At 42.1% G+C, this 22,997-nt stretch overlaps 2 protein-coding genes across 6 annotated transcripts in view; both read right to left on the minus strand.

The window, feature by feature from the left end:
• Nucleotides 1–7,453: 7,453 nt before the first annotated feature.
• Nucleotides 7,454–13,793, minus strand: ADGRF4 (adhesion G protein-coupled receptor F4; the record flags this gene model as incomplete). Its single annotated transcript, XM_082276779.1, has 8 exons — nt 7,454–7,492; nt 8,523–8,639; nt 8,720–8,761; nt 9,643–11,007; nt 11,726–12,007; nt 13,005–13,165; nt 13,306–13,342; nt 13,716–13,793. The coding sequence occupies 8 exons, from the start codon at nt 13,791–13,793 to the stop codon at nt 7,454–7,456; spliced, it is 2,121 nt and encodes a 706-aa protein (XP_082132905.1).
• A 3,322-nt stretch (nt 13,794–17,115) lies between these two features.
• CD2AP (CD2 associated protein) overlaps nt 17,116–22,997 on the minus strand; it is an 80,703-nt gene continuing 74,821 nt past the window's right edge. For 4 of the 5 annotated variants that reach the window (XM_082300122.1, XM_082300123.1, XM_082300120.1 and 1 more), the window contains 2 exons: nt 22,915–22,978; nt 17,116–17,224 (listed from right to left, as the gene is read on the minus strand). In XM_082300122.1, the coding sequence (XP_082156248.1) occupies nt 17,123–17,224; nt 22,915–22,978 (166 nt within the window). In that variant the 3' untranslated portion in view covers nt 17,116–17,122. Of the gene's footprint in view, nt 17,225–19,556; nt 21,751–22,914; nt 22,979–22,997 lie in introns of those variants that run through there. The other variant, XM_082300121.1, reaches the window with a different exon arrangement.

Consider the following 22,997-nt stretch of genomic DNA (forward strand, 5'->3'; position numbering starts at 1 on the left):
CAAAAGGATTTTATTTTATTCCATTCCATATTGTTTTAATATTTCCATATTCTTGCACATCATTTCCATTCTTAAAATCCTTCAATCTGCCTTTAGGGAAAAATTTTTTGCCTTTACCTCAGCCTCTCTGAGAAGCTACTGTATGTATCTTTGATGACAAAAAAATAAAGAAATTAATTTGGTTTTCCTCATCTTTCTTAGATGATTGCAGGCAACAAACAATTGCATTGCTCTGGGGCCCCAGCCATACAAGCTCTAACAGATACCACATCTTTGCTGCTGGCCACAAATTGGGAAATTTTAATCCTATCAAAGGCATTTCGCTTAATTGGTTCAGTGGTTTATTTTAAATGGCTCTACATATCCAAAGCCTTATAAAGATGTTAACAAAAATTAATTATTCCAGGCACAGCCTCCATTGATACTGCATGAAGAGCTGTATTTTAACTGCACAAAGGCTGTGCAGTGTATTTTGACACGTTGACCTACACAAACCTTTAAGTCTCGTGATAAAGCCAAAGAATAAATGTACAACTTCCTACCTTTACAGCTCCTTACTACAAAAAAAAAAAAAAAAATTCAGTTACTACACTGAGAGACATGTTGCTAGAGAAAACAAAATCATAAACTTCATCTAAAAGCTAAGATGGGCAACCTGAGACAGACCAACCCTCACCAGGATACTTCAGAGGCAAAAGCTTCCTCAAAACTCATGGGATTGGTGTCTTTCAGACACCTTTCATCAGAAGCAACACAACCAGAATGACACAAAATTATTAACTAACAATAATTCTGCAAGAAGAGAAGGTTGTGTGGAGCCTTCTTTTTCAGGAACTGCAATGGCAGGACTGCAGTAATGGGTACAACCTGAAAGAGAAGAAATTTAGATTGGATATTAGGAAGAAATGTTTCAGTGTCAGGGTGGTGAGGCCCTGGCACAGGTTGCCCAGAGAAGCTGTGGCTGCCCCATCCCTGGAAGTGTCCAAGGCCAAGTTGGACAGGGCTTGAAGCAACCTGGGATCGTGGAAGGTGTCCCTGCCCATGGCAGGGGGTTGGAACTAAATGATCTGTAAGGTCCCTTCCAACCCAAACCATTCCATGATTCTAATTCAGGATTTTAACCAGCAAAACAGGAAGCATTCCTTTAGAAAAAAGGAATCACATATTCATTAGGAGAATCACATTTTCTGTGTTTATTCTTCATAAACACTCCACATTGAAGCATCCACCATAGAGGCTGCCTTCTGCAGCTGCTACACAACTGCAGCACTCCAGATCATGTGGGAGAGATCCTTTTTCCTTTTAGGTTTTCACACGTTCATTACAGGAAGAAGACCCAAATTCCTTTTACTTTAACACAGCTTGTAACCTGAAGGGTGCATTTGTGTACTAAATTAATTCTTCTGTCTGCTTCCAATAATGGAAATCAATACAAATTCAATACTACAAGTCCTCTTCTGAAAGGGAAAAGACAGGTCAATCCATCAAAAGATGCTTGAAAGGTGGTTTGATCACAGAAAAGAAGGCTCTCGTTAATCCCAGCAGTTACTTCTGTCTTAAAATATAAAAGCTTAAAAAAAGTATCAGTGAGCCTTTTCCCAGAAGCAGACATTTTCAAGAAACTTAGGGCTTGGCAGTTCGTTTTAAAAGGAATTTTAGTGCCAATCAGCACACTTTAAAGTCAGCCTTCAAGTCTTGTCTTCAATAGATCTTTTGACAGAGCCTGACACACATTATACTCCAGGAGCTTTGCAGCTTATTGATAAAGAAGTAAAAATCCTCTGTTCCACTGCCCTGTCCCTCCTCTGCCTTGCAGTGCCTGCACTTGAGGCACAGCAGATAACCAGGGGATTTCTGCTGCACCTCTCCAGCTGCCCAGATGAATCCCCTGGGCTCTCGGTAGCAAGCAGGGATTAAGACAAGATTTTGTAACAATGCAGAAGAAATCCAGGCTGTCCCAGAGCTCCCAAGCCAACCATCTCAGCAATGTGGGAGATTTTCAGCTGCAGCATGACAGAAACAAGGATTGCATGAGTAACTGTCATTACCTAGGGAAAAAATGGATCATTTACTGTGAAAACATCAGAAAGGCACACAACAGGGTGAGGGATCTGATGGGATTTAAACAGGCCAAGGGTACCCCAAGCCCAGCCCTGCTCCTTTGTAACACAAAAATCAGGATGAAATATTGACATCGGTGGTGCATTTCTGGAAGAAAAACACTCTAAGAGCAAGGATGTGGGCCAAATATACTACTAATGAGCAGCAGGGAGTATTAAAAGGGTTGGCACTGATGCAAGTATACTGAAAGAAATGCCCCAGCTTCCTTTTTCATACAATTGCCATCAGAGCCAGCCAGAGCAGAGAGCTCTGCCTGGAGATGGCCACCTCTAATCCCAGAAATTCACATTCGGCTGCTGCTATCAATACTGCAGTGGGAAAGACAGCCTGGGACAGGGATCAAGGGACCATTTCACAGGCTGGGGATCTGCCTTCACACCACTGCACAGAGCCCAGTAATTGTTTACTGAAAGCCTGTTTAGCAACATCAGGCTAAGGAAAACTCACTGCTTCTCAAAACACTCACTCCTCTATTAACTTACCCTTCTTAAACAAGGGTATTTAAAGCCAAACTCAAGCTAAATATAGCTCCATCTTCCAACAGCCCAGTAATTGCAACAGTCTGCTGTTCCCTGCCCAGAGAAGCTGCAGCATGAATAGGAATCGTATTATAAAATTCAATTTGCACTGCCCAAGGGTTGGAAGGATCTTGCTAATCAATCCATTGTTCAACACTTAATCCTCAAACAGCCCAAAGAGATGATTTATTACTGGTCCCAACCTGAAACAAAAGAACCCAAAGGGTACTCACACATCCTACATGTGTGTTAAAGAGCTATAATTAAAGATTGATGCTTAAGTAAGCAAGAGAGCACTGGGCTTTTCAAGTTTAGCACTGCTGAGCAAATAAAAGTGCCTTTCCCTTGACAGGCTGCAGTTAAGTAAATAAATAGACCTCGGATGATGTTTTCCAGTTGTGAAAAAGAATGGCCTTAGCACATGGCTGCAGTAATTAGTGACAGATGAACTATTTTTCTCAGATCAGAAGGGACATGCACCTTTTCCCAAAGCCTGAAGTAGCCCCAGGGTGTCACTGGAGCCAGGCTGGGTTTCGGATACAACGGGAAGCTGAGGGGCCTGAAGGAACACACAGTGTCCAGCCACATCTGACCTGACACACACATTGCATGTAAACAAGTTCACAAGCTTTACACCATTAGAAAGGTTTCTCTGTCATGCCCCGATGGAAGTTATTGAAGAAAAACACCTCAAACCAGAGTGTTCAGAGAAAAACCATGGAAAGATTTCACTACATTAAAATCTAACAGGGAAGTTAAAATTCTAAACAACTCCAATGGCATTTTACAGAATCACAGAATGGGTCAGATTGGACAGGACCACAGTAGGGTCATCTGGTCCAACATTCCTGCTCAAGCATCATCCTAGAGGACACTGCACAGGACTGTGTCCAGACAGTTCTGGAATATCTCCAGTGAGGGAGACTCCACACCCTTTCTGGGCAATCCGTTCAGTGCTCGGTCACTGCACAGGAAAGTTCTTCCTCAAGTTCAGCTGGAACTTCCCATGCACCAGTATCCACTTGATATTGATTATGCCCCCTTGAGAGAGAATAAAAACAAAAATAATCTGCTTTATAATACAGAATATGTTAGAAATTGTAAACTACATAATCAGCATTGTCTGGCCTGCAGGATACAAACGGGATATCTGACCTGGGGGGCAGGGAAGGGGAATACTGGTGAGTTTAGAATTTTGACCTGATGGCATTCAGATTTCTGTGCTAAAAATATATTCCCATAGTGCTGTTGGCCTAAACAAAACCACTGAAATGAGCCAGAGAAGGAGGCAGTGCTCCCAAAGGGCCCTTTCCTGGGAGCACATCCACCAGGGATTTTAGGAGCATCCTCACTGTGGGGCAGGAGGTGAAATAGTGCTGCATGTCCCAAACTGTGCTTTCCCCTGAAATGAGACTTAGCTTTGGGAGGACATGGCCCTACAGACCCTGTTTATGTAGCCACATGCTTGGCCACACAAGCAGTGCTGAAAGCCTATGGAAAGAAATGGGATGTGCAATGAATTGTGACACCTTGGCAAGGAGGGCACTGGGGGTTTTCAGGTCTCACCACTTTGACAGGCAAGGTGGAACAGCTCCAGTCAAGCTCCTGCACATCAAGGGGTCCAACTATCCCACACAACACTGACATTTATTAAGCTGTTGCTACACAGATAATTTGTGAAACTGGCAGAATTCCAGCTCTGGTGATTCCCTCTCCTCAGCTGCAATTAAAGCTGGGCTGTCAGCCCATGGCATTCAGAGAAATACCAGTTTACAGCCTGCAAAAGACAGCTACAGCTTTCACCCCTCAAATATACTTATTCATGAAATGCTCCTGCACAGTTTAAGTTTGGGGAATTAAAAATAGAAGTTCAGTGCTCCTCCTCATCCTGGACCATGAACTGGTTCTCTGTAAAGCTCCCCTACCCCTGTTATTTTTAAATACCTAAATGACCATAAAACACAGGGGAAAACACTGATATGTGCCATGTGCTGAAAATAAGCACCATGCTTCAAGCACCTTTTGATAAACAGCAAATGAAACAGATTCCTTTCATGGTGCTATTGCAGGGGCAAGACTCCTGCTGAACTTCCTGTGATTCTGGAGGGGATGTCTGTAATATGGGAAGCCTCATCCAAGACTACCTGTAAATTCCCCTGTTGTAACAGACTGGTTTAACATGCACACGTGAGAGGAGGGCAGGTGCTGGGTTGTGGCAAGCTTTCTTAAATTTTCAGGTGCTGTAAAAAAATTCCAAACATTTCATTAATAAAATAACACCAAGAAGCAGACCTTGGGGTCTTTTAAAAGTTGTTTCAGCAGCACATAAGCCCAATTTTACCTGTTTGAATAAAGCTCTCCAACATGCAGATGGGCTGTGTGAAGGGAGCAGGGATGGGCTCCTGCAACAAGATCAGAGTCAAGAGGAAAGAAGAGAGGAGAGGAGGCAACAGAGGCCTGAGGAGAAGAAATGCCCCATGGCCCTCCAGACCCTCCTCAGCTGCTCCCACCAGAACATCTGGAGGTGGGTTTCTCCATGCCAGGGCATTTTCTTCCCTCTTCAGTAAAGGCTTGTTGATGACATTAAACCGTGTTATTTTTCTTAAATCTTCTATATTTCAAATGTATGTGAAGCCACATGGGTTTAAGTGATTTCTGATTTGAATAATACCAGCTAACACTGCAGGGCATTTATGTACATTTTTGGTAGAGAAGGATAAGTACCACTTCTTATAAACAATGACAAAATTTCAACTTTATTTTCATTTCCATCAATTTCTCCTGAGAAGAGCAATAATGTTTCTATCAAAGCCTTCATTAGAAAGGTTTTCTCAGACCAAGGACAGATTTTCTAATTAAATTTGACACACCATCTCACGTGGAGAAACAATTTCCTTTGTTAGGACATTGCACAGGAGATGTCCATCCATTTGATTCAGCTCTGATGAGTATTCCAAGCTTGCTTTCCCACATCTAAAGGGGGAAACTGATTATTTGCAGAGTCCTCTTTCTTGTTTATCTCTGCCACTGTCTTGCAGGACAGGAAAAAGAATGAAAAATTCTGTCCTGACACATCAGAAAAGGGCTTTGTACAATTCCTCTGACACACAAGTACTGAGGTGGAGACAACAAATACTGGGAGGGAGAGAACAGCTGCAATGCAGAAACAGAACTGTCCATCAGTCTGGGAGGATGAATGGAAATTATGAATACAGTAGCAACAGATAGAATTAGTTTTGCTGGAAAGACAGCCAAAATCAGCTAGATAATGCTCAACATTTGTACATCACATGAAAAATTAAATAATTTTAGAACAGCTCCACATACTGTACAGCTCCTTATTGCACTGACAAAAAAAAAAGAAAAAAAAAGAAAATAATAAAGAAATTGAAGCACTGAAATGGCAAACGAGGACAAACTCTCCTCACAGCAGTTTTCACAAAGGTGAGAAACAAGCTTTACGTTTCAGCATGTTTCCTCCAAGGGTTGCAGGAACACTGATGATTTCCTGCTCCTGACAGCAGGTTCAGGGCCTTTTCTCTTCTGGTTTTCATGATGATTCCCATGGTTGTGCTCCCAGACAGTGCTGTCCATGCTCTGAGCTGGGGAGGCTCCTCAGCTCACCTCAAACCAGCATTTCTCTGCAGAAGTGCTCCTTTTCTTCTCGCTGGTCAGATCCACTGAAGACAACAGTCCACTGCTAGGACTAGGAGGGAAAACAATCAGGTCAGATTAAAAGTACCATCTGGGGAGGTGGAGGGTCCATTTAAAACAGGATGGGCCTCAGCATCCTGTGAGAAATGCCACAAAATGGTCACCTTAAAATGTGACCTACAGGAAAGGCTCCTGCAGGTGTTGGGAAACTCAGATACCTGAAGCAAGAGTCTGCATAACCCTTCCAGTGTTTTACATTGACCATTAAACCCCCAGATACACAGTTCCATTTTGGACCTCTCACTTCAAGAAAGACATTGAGGGGCTGGAGCGTGTCCAGAGAAAGAAATGGAGATGGGGAAGGGTCTGGAGCACAAGTCTGGTGAGGAGCAGCTGAGGGAACTGGGGGGGCTCAGTCTGGAAAAAACGAGGCTCAGGGGGGACCTGCTGGCTCTGCACAACTCCCTGACAGGAGGGTGCAGCCAGGGGGGGGGTCGGGCTCTGCTTCCAGGGAACAAGGGACAGGATGTGAGGAAATGGCCTCAAGCTGAGCCAGGGGGATTTAGATTGGATATTAGGAACAATTCCTTCACCAAAAGAGTGGTCAATCATTGGAAAAGGCTGCCCAGGGCAGTAGTGGAGTCACCATCCCTGCAGGTATTTAGAAGTCATGTAAATGTGGCACTGAGGGACATGGCTTAGTGGTGGGTTTGGCAGTGCTGAGTTAATGGTTGGACTCGACCTCAGAGGTCTTTTCCAACCTAAACAATCCTACAATTCAGAAGCTCTCTGAAACAAGACTTTTTTTTTTTTTTAAACAATCATCTTGGGTGTGACAAACTTCCCCAACTCTAATGAGTCAAACTCCATGTTTACATCTAAGTTTACAAAAGTGGATGACTCCCATCTTTCCCCTCTGCTATGCCACAGTAAACACCTACACGTGGTTTCTTCCACACAGGAGAGTGACAACATCGACCCAAATTCCTGGGCACACATAGCCATGGTTTCCACATCAAGTTTTGCCCAGTGAGATCACTCAGTACGTTTATCAAATGTTGCTGAGTCATGGGATTACTGACATTCCCATCTGTTGTTTCCAGACTATTATACTGATGGTGTCTTGAGAGAATTTTAACTTTCCAACTTTCAGTCCTGACCTAACACTTGCGAAAGATCTTTACTGGATCTTCCTGGATCTGTAAAAGAATTGTAATCTAAAAGTTGCACAGTCTCTCCTGCCCCAGATGACCCAAATGCTGGTTTCAGAGGGGAGGAATAGTTGGCTTAACCCCTCTATTTTCCCCTCATAAACAAAGAACATTTGAACACTGTCACTGGAAGATCTCTGCAGCTTTCAATACAAGAATCATAACTGAGCAATAGACTGGAAAAAAAGCAAGGAAATTATTTTGCCTGTGTCCAGACTGGACTGACACAGGGTTTTTTTGAGAGACAGCAGGAGCACTGCAGGTAATTCTTGAGACACCTAAAGGGGAGTCCCTTTTATAAATATTGTGTGAAACCACTAAAGCCTTGGTACCAAAAGAAATCTAAGGCCAACAGACAAAAGTTTTTCAGTAGAGGTAGGAAACACCAACTCAGTAATGTCAACACATAAATTCTGCCAAAGTTTTCATAGGAATCTTCTAAAACACAGTTTGTTTCCTTAAGGTTTAAACATTGCTTTTAATGAATTGTTCTGATATTTAAAAGAACCTCAAGCTCTCATGAGTGCACATCAGTTAGCACCAGACACCCTGTCTGGGCTCTGAGTGGTTTCCATCCCTCAGCTGAAAGCAGAACAATCCTCTGATATCCTAAAGCAGCCCTGCTGGCACACAGATCCATATTTTTGTGAAAGCAGCAAACAGGTCAAAATATTGGGATTTTGGATTCTTAATTCCATTCCTTCATTATCCGGAGACCTTAAAGTAAATCTAATTCCAATATGGAGGAAAAAAAGTCAACTTGCATTGTCTACCTAACAGGCTTTGACATCTGCAGGTGAAGAGATTAGATTAAAATACCACTGTTAACTTTGTAACCACAGCAGTAGGTTATGTAGGAGTCACAAAAATCTATCGATTGCCTCTTCTGATATTTAGATGCTTAATATCCTGAGCAGACTTCTGAGATACCTGTGTGTCCTTCAGCAAGAATTTGCCTTTGAAAAATGTTAAACAGTGTAAGACGTAGCAGATGGTTCCATTCTTTCCACACACAAACAAGATGATTTGTAAACTGGTAAATTAAGCCATTAATGGGAAAATAAATAAACTTTACCTTTTCTAGACCCCACTTCTGCCTTGATGAAAGGCAATTCATCCTTATGGCTTCTCTTGTCTGCAGATTTAAATAAAAAAATATTAAAGGGAACAGTTTCTTAGGGTGTAGAAAATGTTCATATAATCCAGAATAAGTACCTTTCTGTCCAGAAGTGTCCCAAACAGCAGGATGAAGAATCCCTAAGAAATTGCAAAACCAGTTAACAAAATCAGCATAACCACATGATATTTCCTAAGTGTTTCTAGATGTCCTTTTGTTAAGGAGAGATCTCATCAGCTATGATTCAGGTAACAGCAATGCACAAAATGGGTTTATCCACCCAGGTCACGTGGGCTCTCTGGGAACATCAGGAATGGATATAACTTGTGTTAATTCTAACTATGAGCTGGACTGATGGGTAACAAACCAGGACTTTCTCAGCCCACTCAGTGCAGCCTGAGCCAAGAAGAGCTAAGGCAGACTGGGTGTGCAGCAGTGCATCAGGTAGCACTGGGTGTTTATGCTGGTGAGTTAATCAAAACCATGGAACCAGTCATGGAATGGAAAGGTTTGGGTTGGAATTGGCCTTAAAGATCAGCCAGTTCCAACCTCCTGCCATGGACAGGGACACCTTCCACTAGACCAGGTTGCTCAGAGCCCCATCCAACCTGGTCTTGAACACTTCCAGGGATGGGGCAGCCACAGCTTCTCTGGGCAACCTGTACCAGTGTCATCTTCAATGGCAAATGGGAATTTTCTGTGTATTTGTTAATCAGTAAGGATGAAACATCTTTGCAGTTATGGACGTTACCTGGTAGATTTTACATTTAACAGAAATTCATCACCTTAATTCTTCATCCCACTTCAAACCAGACCAGCTTGTTCCATTACCCATCTGCACCTACACCACCAGCCCGGGATGCCTCGTGCGTGTACCATGGGAAAGCACTGAGTGGAAGGGAAAGCTGAGATCCTACTTTTCATGCACAGCACGCACTGCCAGCCCCCCTTTGATCTGGTACCTTTATCCTAGGCTTAAGGTCTGAGCACACACACTATTCCCCAGTGTCCCAGAGTTTACCTGGAAGGCATTCAGCAGCGCAAATGTGATGTGGAAAGCCAGAGAGCAGCTGTCGATGATCGTTGCTAATCCAAACCCCCAGGTGAGGCCCAGCAGAGGTGTCAGAAGGGCGACATTTTTGCTGACCCGGATCGTGCTGCTCAAATCTTGTGACTTGCAGCCTTCTCCAACAGAGGATCTCCCAGTCTTCACCACAACCACGACCACAACGATGAGATTCACAACAATGATGCTCAGGGCAGGTACAACAAAGGCCAAAAGGGCTTTTGTCTCATACCAATTGAGCCAGCAGGCTCCACTCCTTAAATAGCCATTTTTTGGTTCAGTAATAGCAACAGTAAGGATAGATATGACCAAGGGACATCCATATCCAATAGAGAATGCTGCAGCTAGGAATACAGATCTTGTTATCTTAAAAAAAATTAATAATAATCCATAGAGAATCAAGAGGCCCAGGGTAAACATCCAAAAAAACAAGGCAAGATAGAAAAAGTGAAGGAAAAAAGTGGCTGCCACACACAGCTGGTAGTTTAGGTTTGTATTGTGCACAACGGCTGCCAGGATGAACAGAACATCAGCGACGAGAAGCGAGGCAGCGATGTTGACCAAGCAGAAGTGGCGCATGTAGGTTATTTCAGTTTTCGTGACGTGATGCCAGACCACAGCCTCAATGACCAGGCAGAGGACCAGGCTGAAAATGGACAGGCCCAGGCCCACCCACGTGATGTAATCCAGCACCGAGCTCCGCGGCGTGGCCGGGGACATCAGGATGGAGAAGGATCTGTAGGTGCGGCGCCGGTGGGCGCAGACGCAAACCACGGTGGTGACGTTGTGGGCCCGCAGCTCGCACGCCCGGGGATCCCAGCGCCGCTCGGCCAAGTGCCACCCCACGCACTGAGCCCCCACCTGCCCCAGCTTGTTCAGCTTCTCAAAGGTGAGCAAAATCTTCTGGAGCTCCTCTGGCAGCGACACTGACAGCACCATCCCGTTCACAAAATGGGGGTCCAGCTGGTTGCTCTCCAGGATGGCTCCAAGCGTTGGAAACGCAACGCTGATGGCTTTGGAAGCCCTGGGCAACCTCAGCAGCTCTTCTTCTGGAATCACCATTTGCCCAGTGATATTGCCTGTGCTATTGAACTCCATGGAAAAGTCAAAGCTCTTTCCTGAAGTGTTTCTGTGTATGCTGTAGCCTTTGGTAGCGATGAAGGGCTCCTGGATACTTTCTGACCCGTTCCTTAGAAGAAGTTTCCCAGCAAATAAATTCACTGAGTCCAGTAATATTGAACCAGCATTTCTGTCCTTTACAAAAGCCCAGTTGGAAATGATGGAGCTGTTCAGAATATGGTTTGCTATTCTGCTGTAGCTCTGAAACAAAAAGCAAGGTATAATTTATTTTTTTTTATGTTAGAAGAAACCTATTATTTTTCTACTGGCAGAGCCTCCAAAAAGGCTCATTTAACTCATGAGTGATTTCTATAAAAGGAATAATCCTTTTGATAATATGTTCTCATGATCCATCCCAGTCAAACCCAAACATCTCATTACTAGAACTGTCCTATCCTCTTCATATCCTACACCAAAAGGTGATTGAAGAAGTAAATATAAAGCAAAAAGGACACCCTAGTTCTATTCCAGATACTGACCCATTGTGCATGTCTGATGTACACCACCCTCCCTGTATTTCTTCCCCGACTCTCTGATTTCTGAGTTCATCAGAGAAAGATCTCAGTGTTGTACAACACATGACAACACAGCTGCAGGTCAGCACCTCGAAGGCTGCCTTCCCTGCAGTGTCATACTTTAAAAATTAATTCTCCCTACTACTGTTATCCCATGCCTATAACAGCTCTTCCTGAAAACTTTTGCTTTTAAAGGAATTTAATTCCACAGTCTATTTTCATCACACATGAATAGGTCAAACAGTTTCTCTGACAACAAAATATCCCAGTCTGGAAACCCTTTCCAGGTGATCTCCATGTGACTTGCAGCCACCATTTCATTGGACAGTGGCTATAAATACAAAATACTTGTGGGTGCTCTGTAAAGCTCCGAAGCACCTCCCAAAGCCAATAAAAGTAAATACCTTCATTTTTCCTCTAGTGACATTCTCTGATAGCAGCAGGGAAATCTTCTTTAGCAATTCCACTATATCAGCAATGTTTCCTGGGATGGCTGGTGAAGACAGGATATCTGGGATGATGCATGAAAAATCAGCTTGGCAGCTGTGATTCCCAGCACCAAAATATTTTGCTCCATCTCCAGGCTTCCCATGCCCTGGCTTCCCTTCTCCTACAAAAGGAAGATGTTCTCCAGCACCACCACTGTGTCCTCCAGAGCATGGTAGGAGTTCACTTTGGGATATCCTCTGAAGGGAGGAAATAGATTTAAGACAATTAATGAAAAGAATGAAAATGAAGCCACAGCTACAACCAGGCAAGAGATGCAGTGTTGGGTGTGCAGAGAATGTCCCGGCTGGACTGAAACCCGAAAAAGCTCACCTGAGAAGAATATCATGCTTATACTATACACATGAAGGAAGGGGAGAGAACTAAATGCAGTGTCTTATTCTTGAAGTGAAATGAATAAGGATCTTGCAGCTGAGGAGGATTTGTCATAAATCATCTGATTATTACACACATTGGTGTTGTTCTTTCCTCAGGTTCATCCTTCTGTGTTCTTATCTTGGATTAGATCCACATGAGGAACACCAGACAAGTCCATAAGGCAACTTTGTTTCTGAATTATGTTCCCACACAAGAATTTCCCAAATTTATTTCCTATCACCTGATTTAATATTGTGAAAGAACTAGAGCAAGGTCTGATAAGGAGTGGCTGAGGGATCTGGGAATGTTCAGCCTGGAGAAAAGGAATCCTGGGGGGACCTTATCACTCTTTACAACTACCTGAAATGAGGTAACAGTGTGGTGGGGGTCAGGCTCTTCTCACAGCTAACAAGTGACAGGACAAGAGGACATGGTCTCAAGTCACATCAAGGGAGATTTAGATTGGATATTAGGAAAAATTTCTTCACTGAAGGGGTGGTCAGGCATTGGAACAGGCTGCCCAGGAAAGTGGTGGAATCACAATCCGTGGACGTGGGATTGTGTGGAGGTGGCACATGAGGACGTGGTTCAGCAGTGAACATGGTGGTGCTGGGTTAATGGCTTGACTCAATGATCTTAGAGGCCTTTTCCGACCTAAACAATTCTTTGATTCCATGAAGTCAGAGCTTGTTATCAAAGTATTCTGTGTTTTAGGATCCCATCTCCCTTTGCTCAAGACTGAAAGCACATGGAACGAGGGTCTGTCTTTGCAAGAATTTACAAACACAGGCCAAAGTCAGTGCACAACTGTTTTCTCACCTGAAAAAGGGACTGAACATCCAGGCTTGCACAGGCATCTGACAGCATTTGCCACTTTCTGTCTTCACAGACAAAGCTTGTCTCCCCATGGAAGGAGGGAGGGCAAGGCTGAATACAAATTGCTCTGTTATCTTGGCAGGGAATGAGATTAATACAGGCATCTGGAAAGTAAACCAAGCAGATACTGTTACAAGGTCAAAGAACAGCATACTGTGGTCCATGTGAGTAACAGAGGTGTAAAGTATTGATAACTGAAAACATCTCACAAAGATTAACCAAGGCACATAGTTGGTCACTGTACCTTGCTCATCACCAGTCTTTGATTCATTACTGAGAATCTGAAAAATAAGAAGTGGAATGTAGAGTGAATGCTTACATAAATAAATAAAAGATGACTCCTTGGTACAAACCAGAAAGGGTTTCAAGAGGAAAACAGTCCTTTTGAGGTCCAGAATGCAGAGCTTGTGGCCCTTTGCTCATTCAGACCAACTGAGAACTCTCTGTTTAGTCTGTCATGAAGCCTTCAGTCGGACCCTGCTACTGAAGTGACACTCTGAGCTCGTGCACAGGGTCTCAGATGAGGAAGTTGTTTATGATGAGGGTGGTGAGGCACTGGCACAGGCTGTTCAGAGAAGCTGTGGCTGCCCCATCCCTGGAAGTATTCAAGGTCACTTGATGGGCATTTGAGCAGCCTGGTCTAGTGGAACTTACCCTGGGAGTGCTGTGTGGCACGGCCAGGAAGAAGTGCACAGCCCAGAGGAGCAGACAGTGGATCACCCTCACATCCATCCCCACACATTTGCTGCTTTCCTCCTGGAAAAAAAGATGTTAAAGAAGTTTAGACATCTCTGTTTCCACTTTTTGAACACAGTCTGATTACTAGCAAAAAAGCAGCTAAACCTATGCCAAAGACTGTCCTTATTGGGCTTGCAAGGTGATTTTCAGACATTCATAATTTATCACCTTTACTGCAAATTATTTGTGAACCCTTTCTTAGAAAAAAAAAAATAAAATCTGTCCTACACTGGAAGCTACTGCATTAATAATTTACTACAAACTGTAAGCTGGAGAGCTTATTAAATCAGTTCAGCCTGTGGGTCCCTTTTGAAGTGATTTAAGACAGTCTCATCTTCACCAGGCTCAATGGTCTGCTCTCCTTGGGCAGCTCCTGACATGTGAGTAGGAAACATGGGCACTCAAGGCCCAGATATCAAAATCCGAGGAGCAAGGACCAGACTGAAGTAGAGTTATGTCTTTTGCAGAAGGATTCAGACCTCTATTTCCTCCATGACGTTTCCCATGGTCCTTGGTAAAAGCTAAACATCCTGGGATGCAACAGGACATATTATGTTACAGGCATATTTGTTGGAGGAAAATAATCCAGCAAAGGGAATGAAAGAAAAACAACATGACACATCAAATCTGATTATTAGATGCTAGACATGTCCAAGGCAAAAGCAACAGCTGCTGTGGGTTTAGAAGAATTGAGACACTGATCTTCTATCACCATAAGTAGATTAAGTAACTTCCTAAAAGAAAAAGAAAAATAAAATGCATAAAATTCATTGAGCTGAAACACTAAAGCAAGAAGCAAAGGCACAGTGGCAAAACAGGGCGACAGCTGATCTCAGGAGATGGCAACATGAAAAACCTCATCAAATTACCATGCCTTGAGAAGAGCCACTCATTTTTCCCCCGACACATACTGATCAGCAGAGATGATGCTGATCAGAAGCAGAAGGGCTCCTGCACTGATAGAGCAGAGATGTGTTTTCCCATCCAGAGGCTCCAGGCTCTCCCATCTGACAGCATCAAAGGCCCAGGCACAGAGCTGGCGGCCCCTTTCATCTGTGATGCTTGTCCACTGTGCTATGTTTTTAGATCTGTAGGTTTATTACTTAATTATGAAATCATCATAAAAGTAAGAGCTCAACTGATGCACTGAATTTCTAAGGTAGCTCCAAAGGACAGTCTTGTGCCAGCCTTTGAATTCAAATGTTAACACGAAAGGCATTTTCTGGCTTAAAAGCTAGCAGCCATTAGCTCATCTAAGGAAATAAAACAGATATGGAGAAGGGAACCAAAATACTTGGATTGATATTGCCAAAGAACAGGAAGTGGCTGGGAAACACCTGCAGGTCTGAAGTGAAAGGCTGCACCAAATTCTTTTCCAATTTCTGCAGTCATGAAATGTTTATTGTGTGCTCATAGTCCTAATTCCAGTTCACAGCTCGGAATCCTTGAGCTCATCGTGCCTCACTATTAATTAATTCACATTCATTTTGCATTTAATCACCAGTGGAACTCCACCTAGGGCTATTACCTGTGAGTGAGGCAGAAATCTGGGACATCTCCAAGTATCTCGGGCTCACCGAGACAGCGGCACCTGCCAGCAGTGAAACACTGAGCTCACTCAGCTGCATTGTTTGACTCATCCTGGAAACCACCCAGTCCCAGCACTGCAAGAACCTGCCAAGGCAACCCCTGTGCAGCTGGAGAAACTTGGGGCAAAACAAGCAAGACAGCAGCAAGCCACTGTTACTTTAGGAAAAAACATAGATGTAGTGACACAGGGACACGTGAAATCCTATACAGAGAGAGGATGATTTATCTCTTATCCTAAACTATCTACTGCCAATAATCCCTGCCTTCTTAAGAAGCTGTAATCATGATACTCCTCTATTCCAGAGCTTTCTGCTGCATCAGGACACAGGTACATGAGCAGCTGAGGTGTCAATACTGTCTCATGTGAAAAGGAGTTTCTAGTAAGGGGACACTTCCACATGCAGCTCAGAAGACTGTCCCCAGCTGATGATCCTCCTTCTCCAATTCATTTCAAACCCCTCAACACAAGGAAAAGAACAAGGAGAGAGTGGATGGACAGTGGTTACAAGAGAACAAAGAGCCTCTTAAAACAGGAAAAAGAAAAAAACAAAACAAACCAACTGATCATGAATTTAAAAAGTAATCCATATGTTGGTTAATGCTCACAGCCTTACATTCAAATCCTGTAGTCTGGCTCCTGTTGATGTAAAAGTGAAGTAAAAACCTACAGAACCATCCTCCTTTCCTCTACTCCAAGCATATTTTAGATTTTAACTACTGGAAGGATGCACTCCACAGCAGCCTGGCCCCACACGGGCACAGCTACCAGAGGGATCTGTCCAAACAATGACAACTATGGGAGTTACACCCCCCACAATGCTGGACCCAGTCTCTGGCCAAAGGGTCCTTCATCACCTGGAGTCACTTCTCTCCCCTCTCCACTACTCCAGAAAACAAACTATAGTTAAGTTTACAGAGAAAGGGGTCCTACACAAAAAAATTACAAGTACACTTTTTACAAAATTAAGATTTATACTGACCTTGCAATAATTTCCTAGAGAAATATATTTTACCAAACACTACAAACTTGCAACTTTAACATTTTTTAGAAGTATTAAACCCAATATTACAGAACCTAATCTACTGGGTTTTGAATGGCCACATGGCTTGCTTAAAACTCAATAAACCACCATAACATGATAACCTGCCATTGCTACCAAGCAAGTTAAGGCTGCAGCAGGAGGCTTTAGTGTTCACATGGTCATCCAAGGATAAAAGGTAAAGTTCTTAGTTCTCCAGAATGGTATTAGTTATATTTTTAAAGGAATAATAGTTGGAAAGCATGGATTTAAGTGAAGCAAGTTCTAAGAGGAGAGTAATCTTTATATATAGCCATAAGAAAACTCTAAATTTCTTAGAAGTGACAACACTGATTAGAGACCAATTACAAAACTATAAGGAAAAAAAAATCAGAGGTTAATTACAAGATCTAATTATTTTCACAGATGTAAAGAGAATATAGAACTGAGGAAAGTGCAAAGTAAAGACAGCCTTAGCAGCTAAATGCACTTTAGATTATAAATGAACCAATTTCACAGACCACTGATAATTCTCCAGCAGCTCTGAAATAATGGCAGTACTCACCGTTTTCAGAAGTCTAGGGTCTACTGTGAAAAGACTTAACCCAGCCAGGGACCCCAAGGTCTCAGATGTGACTGTCTAACCACTCATCTGCTGCCATCCTGCCCCAGTCTCACTCTCAGCCTTACCCAGCCCTGCCTGGGTGCTCCAATTCACTTGCAGTTTTCCCATGAAGAAATAACGTTGGGCATCAGCTGCTTCTTTTCTTGCCTGACTGGATAGAGGCTGAGGAACCAGCAGATGAAGGTATTGCACTGCAAAATGACAAAACACGTTACAAACACACCCACAAAACTGCCAGATTGCCACCTCTGCCAGGAGTCCACAGGGATGAGTCACACCTGAGTGGTTGGTGCCCTTCCTCCCGGTGGAGGCAGCAGCTTCTGCTCTCCTGTATTTCATAGAATCATAGAATGGCTTGGGTTGGAAGGGACCTTAAATGCCATCCAGTTCCAACCCTCTGCCATGTGCAGGAACACCTTCCACAGTCCCAGCTTGTTCTAAGCCCCCTTCAACCTAGCCTTGAACACTTCCAGGGATGGGGCAGCCACCACTTCTCTGGCCAACAATCTTTTAAAGACCTCAAAATATCAATGGTCAAAATCTGCTCAAGTTAATTCATTATCCTTCATAATCCAAGAGCACACTACTGACAGTACCTTGTGCAGCTAAAAAGCTCAGTGGGCAAGTAAAAACCTTTTGTTCAGGACTGCCACATAATAAGGGGTGACAGATATCTGCTGAACATTGTGCCATGGTCACTGTTGACTCTCACCTCCAAGAGCCAGATTTTCAATATCCAGAAGTTTACAGCAAGTGGTTTATCACTACAGAAGAGCAATTCCTAACACTCCTTCACACAGGACTGACTTGGAAGAGCTCTGGTCACTGATTTTTCTTTGTTTCTACATTCCTGCAGTGTTTGCTGTCTTTTTTCCTGCTGTCACAATTCCAGCCAGTCCTCAGTCACAGGCATGTCTCCAGTTTTAACCTGAAGATAGGGATTATTTACTGCTCTGCTTTGATACAGCCAGCCTCACATCAGGATCAAGTAGGAATTTAGCCCGGCACAATTGGGCACAGACAACACAACCCACCTGGGAAGATTAAATTACTTGTACTTGATACAATACCAGATAGAGGTCAATTAGGAAAAAAACCCACAACTTTTAAGTAAGAAAGACCAAAAACCAGATCATGTCAAGGTACGGACATGTTTCAAAAGGCTTCTTGCCCATGTCACCTGGAGCTGTGCTTCTACACACTCCCTGAACCTTTACTGTGATGGCAAAACTGAATGCCCTTGATTCTCAACACATCCTCAACCTCAAGAGTCCTCTGAAGGACACAAAGCCCAGCATCCTGCAACCCTCAGACACACACACGCTTCTACCAGAAGGAAGCTGTGAGAATCTGGGCTCCCAGGGGGCTTGAAAAGAGATTGAAACCGTGACTCCCAACAAAGAGGGCACTCCAAACCCTGACCCCAGCAGCATCAGCCTCACACTTTGCAAGCTGGTTGGGGTTATTTGCGTTCCTCAGGCACACACAGGGAGGGGTTCGTCTTCTCAGCACTTGCAAAATCCAATTACCCAAGATCTCCAACCAGCTGCTTCAATGCTGTGCTCACTACTTGCTTTCTCAGAGATCAGAAACATCTGATGCATCTCAGCAGCCAAAAGGCAGCTGTGAAAACCTGATTTTACCATTTCCTTTGGAAAGAGTAATAGCAGACTTGTGCTAACTTATGCCTTTAACGAATACAAGTTACTTCTTTAGAAGTTCAACAGATACTTTGCTACACAATTCAATCCTTGCAATAATTGTAAGTTTCCATAAGAAACTTCACTGCCATTAATATTACTGAAAAAAGTAATCTTTGTGGAAAAAAAATCAAGTCAGTAGACCTGTAATTTTCCTTTAACTATGCCTTGTGTGCTACCAAAAGATTTTTAGAGAATCTTAAGTTGAATAAAAACCTCACAGTGAAAAACACCCTTCTGCTGTTCTGTTCTTCATGTGCCTTTTCCCTCCTCCATATCCCTATTAAAGATGCCATTCCCTCAGTCTCCAGTTCTTCACTATATACTTCAGAAGGGATTCAAACACACATTTATTGGTGTTACTGAGTGGCAACAGCGATCTTAAAAAATGCCTCTGAAGATGCACAGTAAGGTCACCTCAATATGGGCCAAGAAGGAAAAAAGGGGGAATGAATAGATCCTGAGAAGTTAAAGATTCCCAGTTATACCTGCAAAGAAAAACATCAAGCTTTTCAACTGTTTGGGTCCTAAGCCACCCTGACAGACAGAGCCAGAGCAGTGAGTAAATGGAAATCTGAAAACTTTAAAGAGGGACTATATAAATGCTTTGCTTCCACCCCCCACACTCCTCCTTGCAAAGAATTTAATGGCACACAAAACACTCCTGAACAGAACTGAGCAAATGTTTGAAGAGGTTTTCATACTCATTTTATTTGCTGAGTTTGGATAGCATGCATCATTTTACAGCACCAGTAGACAAGTCAGTGAAGCACACAGCTCTTAGGAACTCGTACTGTGGAATGTCTCCAAAACCATTACCCTCTCCCCCTCCACTCCGGTATCTAACACTAGCTGAAGACAAGACAGACACATATCAGAGCAATTTCTTTATGGCTACAAATACTCATAGCAGCGATTTTTAAAGGAGGGTTTATTAAATCAAGTCATTGCACTTGGGTCATTTATTGCTATAGCAAACAAAGGCGATTAAATAATAAACAACTTTCCACTTGTGGCGTTAACTGATTGTCTTGTTCTGTTCGTCCTCTACAAGCTCACCCACAGGCACCACTTCTGCAGAACAACCCCTTCCAAGATTTGTTTCATGCTCCAATCATAGTGAAGAGCTTGTACAACAAAATTTGGTACTCCATTAGACTCAATTCTTGGTTTTCATCACCTGCTTTACAGGTATGAACTCCAGGCAAGAGTTTAGTGTCTGACAAGAAGCACATGATTCCTCAATTCATTTGTGATGCACTTGGGCAATTCAAAGTTAAAAGCATTAAGAGTGAATCAGCTTATTAGCAATTTGACTAGCAAATATTACTCAATACCTGCATAGTGTATTAATCAGGTTTCAATCAGATCTCATGAACTATTTGAATCAGTAATAGACAAACATCCGCCAAGTGACTTTTTGACATTTGTATTTTATGACAAATCAACTGTGGAAGAAGTACACTCTCAAGAAGTAACATTTCCATGTCACTTGAACAAGTGACATACTGAATATAGTAATTACTATATTTATGACTGCTCCTATGCAGAGCAGCTTAATTACTTTCTTTTATTGGTGAAGTTGCCAAACTATGTGGCATGTTTTTGCCTTTTTTTAAGTTATAGCAGACCTAAAGGAGATGAGCTGATTACTAAGAGAACTAATGCATTTGACTGGCTTTCTAAAGCTGTATGGTTTTTAATTCTTTAATCAGACAAACCAGCAATAAATATCATTGTCTCCCATCACTTCACATAGTATTTGTGTGTTATTCTGGCGCAAGTTTTGAGCCCAGGGGTTAAAGATAATGGTAATCCACAAGATCTCAACTTATTTTCCATAAAGTAAAGACACCGTCTTGGACACGAGGACAATGATGTCAAAGCAATTGTTCCAATCATACATTAAAATACAAAGATGTTACTAAGTTTAGAGGTACGCAATATACTGAGAAAGTTTATGGCATAAATATATAAATATTGAGAGCTTTTGAGAGTATCAAAGTTCCAAAGGGATTTATTTGGAGATATATTATAAACAAAACCTGACAATTGTAAAAACAGATCAAGATGCATATTGAACCACTAGAAAGACTGATGACTTCAGAAACACAGACGTACAGATGCTGTGACTTAAGGTTTACTCTTTCATGCTGTATACTGTAATATTTTAGGCACAACAGGTTGAGTTAAGACTGGACTCTAGCTTTGTTTCTGTATTCCTTGCATTTTGTGGTTATAACAGTTAATTTTGTCATGATTTCATGATTCAGTCCTAAATCCCTTTTTTAATCCAATAGTGCAAGTGACAAACCGTTCTGCTGAACTACTCAGATCAGGTCATTCAATCTCTCTACAATGCATAGGAGTTTCACCTGCTTCATTGCACTAACAAATTCCTATCTCATTACTCAACTTATGAACAGTATAGTATTAATATTCTCACTGCAGACAGGCACAACAGCTTAACCCTGGGTAAGACTGCCAAAATTATACAAATATCATATATTCCCTTTTGCATGTAGGGGAAAAGTAGTGACTACAATTACGATACAGTTATTCCATCCCTTCCAACAGACTATTTTACAGATTAGTTGCAAAGACAAATCACCCTATTTATAGTATAGATCTCTTTAAAAATTAAGCTACAGGTATTCAATAAAAATCTATTAAGAATTCCCTCTCCTTTTTATACAGATTCAGTAGTATTTTCAAGCAAACCAAAAAAATAAGGTCTGCAATTCCAGCACAGTAAGAAATAAGGCCTCTTTTATATTGGCAAAAAAATTACATCATTATTCTTTTTTGTTTTCTTATCTCTCTGAATATAAGACTATATTCCTTTTTTTTTTTTACTATAGTTTTTCTTTAAGACTGTAGAACACCAGCATCCATTATAATGAAATAAGAGTCAGTTCTCCTTGTGTTCAGCTTTGAATTCCTGGCGAGTTAAAAATACTGAGTCCATAGCTGTCTCATGTAGACATCACTGCTTTCTTCAATTTTTCTATTTCAAGCTGCAAAAATGGACATTTTGAAAAGAAAGTCAGTATTAAAGTACTTATAAAGTCTTCAGAGCTTTCACCAAAGTTATAACCTTTACATTTCAAAGACACTTAGATATTGCACCACAGAAGCACTGACAGCTCAGCATTTACAGCTGATTTTCTACCACTATATTGCTAAACAGGAATTTGAAATAATTAAAAATGTGACTATAGTTCTGGTATAATCTTTTTAAAATAAGTAAACCTGTCTGTTTTATAAATCAGTTTATCTGGATAAACTCTGAAAAAAGCAGTCAAAGCTGGGTTATGTAATCACTTGACATGTCCCCATGTAATGCTGCACCATCACCTCAGAGTAACTGCCTAAAACAGCCTTCATGCAGAACACTGCCTGGATTCATTTGTATTTCTAGAAACGGACTTAGGGGACACCTGGAAGTTACCTCCTCTTCATCTCCACTGCATATTTAAAGCATCTTCATTGATTGCTTTAGAGACACATTGAAGAGAGACCCACCAGAACTTTCTCTCGTGTCTCAAGTAGCTTTGTAGTAAGATGTACTATTTCACAAATAAAATGCCCTTTTGTATCAGACTGAAATAACTTCCTACTATGAGCTCATCCTATTAACTACTTAATGACATCATATTGCACTGCAGGTAGTGTTATTCATCAGTAAATTGAGGAATGGTGTTTATTCATAAGTAAGTTTTTCAGATGCATTCTGTTCTTTTCGTGAATCATCCACACTTAATATTTGAACAATTCATCAAAAATTTAGAGAAATTTACTTATGCCCTGTTTTTCTTTCGATTATCTAAATTAAATAGGTCTTTCAATCTTACAAATGCAAAGTTATTAACTGTCTCTCTTGGAACTTGTCCAGTTGGACATATTTCTAGCAAAGAGCAGAATCCAGCAACACTAAACCAAACTCCCATCCCAACACCCACACATACTGTTACAAATAATATTCCAGAAAAAGAAAGCTGAACTTGGACCTTCTCTATAGATCCAGCTGCCTCATGAGGTATTCATTTAATCACAAACTAAAACAGCAACACAAAAAGAGACTGAACAGGTTTGTTAAGACTTTCCAGTGACATCAAATCCCAGAACAAAGCCTATCACACCCTTAAACTACTCCTGCCCTCCCAAAGTGGTAACATTACCTCCAGATTGCTTCGCAACAGCTTCTCTTCTTCCAAATCCTTCTTTAGTTTTTCCAGTTCTCTCCTAACAGCAGTTAAGATAG

Source organism: Coloeus monedula, assembly GCF_965178545.1.
Source record: "Coloeus monedula genome assembly, chromosome: 2".
In the NCBI taxonomy this organism is placed as follows: Eukaryota; Metazoa; Chordata; class Aves; order Passeriformes; family Corvidae; genus Coloeus; species Coloeus monedula.